We start from the raw sequence: 6,199 nt of genomic DNA, 5'->3' as shown, positions 1-6,199 counted from the left end.
GCTGAGCTCCCACCTGTCGCGCCGCGATCGGCCGGTAGAGGCCTCCTGTTGGCCAAGTTATGGACGCCCGGCGGGCCCAACTTTCTTCATATCGCGTCGTCACAGCATGCTGACATCGGAGCGCCGGGAACGCCACTGATTGGTTATCTCTTTCTTGCCCCAAGAAAGTCGACCGCAATTCGTGGTATTGGGTGCACATTTCTGATATCATGAACAAACTTTTTGTCGTCTTGGCAGCAGAAGCCGGTACCTAAGCCGGTGCCATCCGGTCATTGTTGGGACAAAGCACTTATTACTATTGCATGTGATGCTCCTTCTTGCTGTAGTTGCGCTGAAGGCGTATAATGCGGGTAGAGCTGGGCATACGAATATGCATTATTTAAATTTTGCAGCTCAATCAATCGTGACTAGATGTGGATTTGATTTGAACTGGAGGCCCAATGCCTCATCAATCAAGTTTGTTTGGTCGTTGGTCTAGCGGAAACTGTTTCTTATGGGAAAACTGCAAGTTATTGTGTTAAAATAACGACGAACGAGGCAATCGTTGTTCCTTTATTGTTCTCTGTGGACTAATATGGCCTCGAGCGTGATGTTCAAGTTGTTGTTTTTATCCGATGAGAAGGATTCCCGCGAGCCCACTATTGCCGAAACTTACACGTCCCAGTGTGACGCTATGTTGCGCCGCTCCGAATTTATGCAGCCGCTGTTTGGCCAGAATCTGGCTCGGAGCTTCGGCTGTCGGCGCCGCCGCTCGGGCTCCTCCATTCGTTCTCGTGTCTCCATTATCTCTTCAAATCGCGGCCGGACACTGCAGTTGCCACCGGACTGGGGTGGCTACAACCGGTTATCTGGTAGTATGTTAGAGGCTGCCATATTTCAGTCACCCGACGCTCATTCAAATCTAGTTGAGCGTGTGTTAACCCGGCGCTAACTTCGTACATACTGTAGTGAAGGTGTTTGACCCGTGAACGACGCTTACCGCCCCCTCCCCGTTCGATTCTGATTGCGTGTCGTATGCTCTTGTTGGTCACCAATCGTGTTCTTTCGCCGGCTGTTCTCTATGACCATCACTGACGTTCGGTCCTCTCCTGTTTCAGACATCACCCCGCGATGACGTCCATCAGTAACGGCTCGCTGGAGATGGCGTCACTGAACGTCAGCTCGCCGGACGAGATGACGGAGCTGATGGAGATGACTGACGAGGTCAGCTCCCTCACCTTGGCCACACAGATATTTGTCGGCACCTTCCTCTCTGCCATCATCATCCTGGCCGTGTCGGGCAACATCCTCGTCTGTGTGGCCGTGCTGACCGACCGCAACCTGCGCAAGATCGGCAACCTCTACATCGTGTCGCTCAGCTTCGCAGACATGACGCTGGCCGGCGCAGTGATGACGTTCGCGCTCACCAACGACTTGCTGGAGTACTGGCCGTTCGGCGCGCAGTTCTGCGACGTCTGGATCGCGTTCGACGTGCTCTGCAGCACGGCCAGCATCCTGAACCTGTGCGCCATCTCTCTGGACCGCTACATCCACATCAAGGACCCGCTGAGGTACGGCCGGCTGGTGACGCGCCGTGTGGTCACGCTCAGTATCGCCGCCATCTGGCTGATGGCTGTGCTCGTGTCGTTCGTGCCCATCTCGCTGGACCTGCACCGGCCGCCGGGACGCAGCGCCGAGCCGGTGGACGAGCGCGGCCTGCCGCAGTGCGCGCTGGACCTGACGCCGCTGTACGCGGTCGTCAGTAGCTGTATCAGCTTCTACGTGCCGTGTGTGGTGATGCTGGCCATCTACAGCCGGCTCTACCTCTACGCCAAGCGGCACGTGGAGAGCATCAAGGCGCTTACCAAGCCCGTGATGCTGGGTACGATTGACGGCGTGGCGCCGCCGCCGGCCTGTAACCGGTGTCACGTCTCCGAGGGCAAGGCAGCGACCACAGTGGGCATCATCGTCGGCGTGTTCCTCGTCTGCTATGTGCCGTTCTTCTGCGTCAACATCGTGGCCGCCTTCTGCAAGACGTGCGTGCCGCGGCTGGCCTTCCAGACGCTCTCCTGGTTCGGCTACAGCAACAGCAGCTTCAACCCCATCATCTATTCCATCTTCAACGTCGAGTTCCGCGAGGCGTTCGTGCGCATTTTCGGCAAGGTGCGCGGCGCGTTCGTGCGGCTCTGTCAGCGCGCGGGGGTGCCCACGCGGCCCCGGCAGCCGTCCCAGTGTAAGTCGGTGAGCTCGATGACGCGTCTGAGCACGGGCGCCGTCGTGGTGGACCTGGAGGTGACGACCAGTGAGCGGGTGACAGCCATCTGACGCAGCGCTGCCGTCACCGTCAGCGCGCCGGCCGCCGCGCCCGAGCCGGCGCCCCGCTCCCAGGAGCTGATGATATGACTGTGGGGGAAGGGGAGGGATGGTGCTGCTAGACTGTCACCACCGGCTGGTACCGGTGCTGTGCTGGTGTTGGTGATGTTGCTGGTGCCGATGTCGGTGCCCATGCTTGCTAGTCCTGGCTGTCAATGTCAAACCGGTGTGGTTGGCTGAGCCTTCTTGTTGCATGTTTGCGCGTATGAGGTGTGTATGTGCGAATTGTAAACGCTGTGCGTTCCAGGCCATAAACTACCGAAATGTCGCCACAGTTGTGGTTGTGACGCTATACTGAAGCTTTACTTGGCATTGTTGCTACTGATGTGAGCAAATTACTACTGTCCGAGTTGATGAGACAGGCTTGTTGAGAGCGTCTATGGGATCTCTTGTTTGCTATTTATTTGACCGGCATTGTTCCCGCGCGCCTGTCGTTGTGTGCCGACCGGTACCAATCCCGCGTAAGCCGCCCTGCTCTGTGCCCTATGTTGTGTGTCGCTGGTCGACCCGTGTCTGCAGCGGGTGTCCTGTATGCTCCGCTCTGTGAGCCACCTATGGCCGGGCCTCGCACCTAGTGCGACCGGTCCGCCGAGGGGGCGCTGCGGTCTCTGTGGTCCGCGGACCGGACCGCCGGACCACCCGTGAGCTTTGGGCCGTGCCCGCTGTGTCCCTGCCCGTCCGAACCGCTCCGTTGTACGTCGGAAAATACAAATGTCCGCGACCGACCGAGTGCTGTCGACTGGCTGGAGGGAGTGGTGCTAGCGACTGAGAGCCTCGAGAAGCTGTGGCGAGGACACAGATGGAAATAGCACCTTCATGGACCTATGCATCTCGAGCTCTATTGTGTATAATGTATATGTAACAGCTGAATTTTACGATTTAAGTGTAGAAGGGAAACAGTCATCCTCACTACACTTGAGAAGAACAGCGTTAGTAATTCCCATCGTATCGTATTCCTCATTCATGCAAATCGTTCGGCGAACGTGTACCAATACCATGCAAACACACAGCCGAACATTGCCGATGCTTTGGTCTTCCTTCGCTGCATCGCACTACATCAATATGGGACAGACGCGGGGGCGGTAGGCTCAGCTGTATGGTGGCGCGCCTGCCGAGCCGCCCCACACCAAATCGACCCTGCGATATCAATCATCACTTATCCCCGAGATCAGTGAACGCCGCGCACCGCATAACCAATGGCCTCGCCGCCATCGGTCTTCATTCGGAGAGCGAAATACAAAAAGGCGCGGCGCGGCAGGAGAAAAGGAACTCGTCGCAAGCGCTAAACCATTATTCACGTCGGTATGAATGACAATTATGGATATATGCGTACCTACTGTGCATTGCATTAAACATTCTGAGAACAGATAACGTTATGTCACAACTGAATAATATGCTAAGAAATGTGAGAAGGACGGCAATGTTACACATCAAAATTTCAGACTGAGGTAGAGGAAATGATCGTTTTCCGGGTATCGAGAGGCATGCCTGTTCCGGAATACGCATGCACACGTCGGTGTTTCACTTACACGCCGGTGAGGTCTAATTAGGGTGCTCTCTTTGGGGGCCGGGGGGGGAAGGCGGCCGATATACTGAAACCGATATCTGCTGCCGACATCTATCAACTTTCTGTACAACTTGAGAAAGATTCAAAGGCGCTGTTGTACCGGTAGGCGCTTTCATAAAATTTTGACGGCAGCGTCAGCCGCTCTTGAAGTTTTTTTTATTTTTTTTTCTCTCTCACCTCTTTATTATTAAATTTAACGAAACACAAGGACGTACAAATCACTTATGCAACACACACAAGCTACACGAATCACAATCAAAGAAGGACATAAACATGACATTGGCCCACATTCACGACACCAACCAAACAGGCTTTGGGCGGCAGGTCACGACCGATGGTCGGCGGATAACGGACGCGCGCGTCGCGCGTCGACGCTTCGTGCGTCGAGGCTGATTTCTCTGCGCACAGTGTAGCGCCGCACTGCGTACACATGCCATAAAGTATGCACGCGACGTCCAAGTGCCGGCACAACGACCATGTGAATTTATTTGCGGACAATATTCACTGAAACAAGCCTCCGTGGTTCCTGTATACGACTTTTTCCCATTTTTCCCAAAATTGGTCGAGCTTATCATCTTTTTTGGCAATCGCTTTTTCAATTTCGTGCTGGTTCATGACCATTTTTATCGCACCTTCTACACTCGGTTGTTGAGTAGAATTGTTTTGTAATTTACATGCTACGATATACTGCTTGCACAATAAAATTACTAAGTTAATTATATTTGGACTGGACGCACTACCGAGAAGCACCGTTTTGGCGTTTACGAAACTGTTTGGAAGTCGAAAGGCCGCCGCTATCTTACATAGCACCTTATCCCAGATTTCGCGAACATCAGTGCAGCGATAGAAGAAATGTTCGAGCGTATCTACCTCAAAGCATTTCAGGCATAATCTGCTACCAATAATGTTTCGTGAACATAGGAATTTACGTGTTGGAATATATCTGTGTATAATGCGAAAATGCAATGATTGTAATTTAGTAGACGTTGTTACTTTGTACGGTATCTCGTACATATCTCCCCAACAATAAAAAGAAATGCCCTCTTGTTCCCATTTGCATTGAGCGGTAGGTGTTTTAATCGTTAACAACTTTCTGTATATGTGATTACACATGAGTGCCCTCAAACAAACTTTCAAAGTGGCACTCACATTAATAAGGCAACATTTTCTATCATCTGGGTCCAGCATAGCCCTGGTGTTTAGCCTAACCATTTGTTTCCATTTGGATGGTATTGCATTTTTTATGCTCTGCAGTGTGAGGAAGTCAACTCTTAATTGTGGCATTTTTTCCTTCAGTTGACTGAAGCTTAGCATACTTCCATCGGGCCCAACTAAGTCATCTACTATTTTAATGCCAGCTTCATACATTTCCTTTTGAAAGGCAGGCTTCCCTCCAATTAATACCGTGTCATTATACCAAATCGATTCAGCTCTTGCTTGGAGGGCTTCGCAAGGTTCTTTATAAAATAACTCTTGATACTGGCCGACCACTTGTTTATAAAAAATCAGGAATGTTCGACTTTTTAACGAAGTGCCTAGCGTTACGGTTCCTTAGCAAATCATCAATGCTATATTTTCCTATGCGAGCCTGAATAATCTTTCTCCACTGCGAGTCCACATTTGTGTACATTCGTTTAACCCATTGCAACCTTAATGCATCATAAAACTTCAATGTATCCGGCGCTTTTAAGCCACCCTCTCTAATACCTAGGCACAAGACACTGGCGGCAACTTTCGGGGGTCTTCCCCGCCATAAAAACTTCATAATCAAACCTTGAATCGTTTGTAGGTCTACCTTAGGGATGCTCACAGAGGAAGCTAGATACACTAGTTGGGATGCGACAAGCGTCTTTGAAATGGTTATGCGTCCCTTTAACGTTAAGTGCCTCTGAGACCAATTGTTCAGCACATTCCTAAACCTTGTAATAACAGGTGCTACGTTTTCTTCCGCACAGTCAGCGACGGCGCTGTGGGTGATGCCAAGGATTTTCAACTTCGAGACAGCTTCAATTCCTTCCACGGCCTCCTTCCTAAATTTGGCTGATCCTACCCACATCAATTTCGTTTTCGTTCTGTTTATTTCAAGTCCAGAAACTTTTCTGAATTTGTCTAATACTTCTAATACTCTATGCACCGACGCTTCAGAGTTCAAGAATACCGTTGTATCATCGGCATACATGCTCAATTTTACTTCGATGCCAGCAATTGTAATTCCCTTGATTAGCCTATCTCTTCTTATCTTGTTCGCTAGTATTTCTCCTACTAAATTGAACAGTAAAC

General features: G+C 51.2%; 2 protein-coding genes across 2 annotated transcripts in view; both read left to right on the top strand.

The window, feature by feature from the left end:
• Positions 1-1,221, top strand: part of LOC122379646 (DNA polymerase theta-like) — a 143,702-nt gene extending 142,481 nt beyond the window's left edge. The window contains exon 28 of the mRNA XM_043362007.1: positions 1,098-1,221. The gene's annotated coding sequence lies outside the window, so the exon portion shown is untranslated. The remainder of the gene's footprint in view (positions 1-1,097) is intronic.
• Positions 1,111-2,304, top strand: LOC122379642 (dopamine receptor 1-like). The gene has a single exon (XM_043361993.1). It carries the CDS (start codon positions 1,111-1,113, stop codon positions 2,302-2,304), a length of 1,194 nt encoding a protein of 397 aa, XP_043217928.1.
• The last annotated feature ends 3,895 nt before the right edge of the window (positions 2,305-6,199 follow it).

Source organism: Amphibalanus amphitrite, unplaced genomic scaffold (assembly GCF_019059575.1).
Source record: "Amphibalanus amphitrite isolate SeventyFive unplaced genomic scaffold, NRLGWU_Aamphi_draft 000009F_arrow, whole genome shotgun sequence".
In the NCBI taxonomy this organism is placed as follows: domain Eukaryota; kingdom Metazoa; phylum Arthropoda; class Thecostraca; order Balanomorpha; family Balanidae; genus Amphibalanus; species Amphibalanus amphitrite.
The sequence above is the reverse complement of the archived record's forward strand: the minus strand, read 5'-3'. Positions and strand labels throughout refer to the sequence as shown.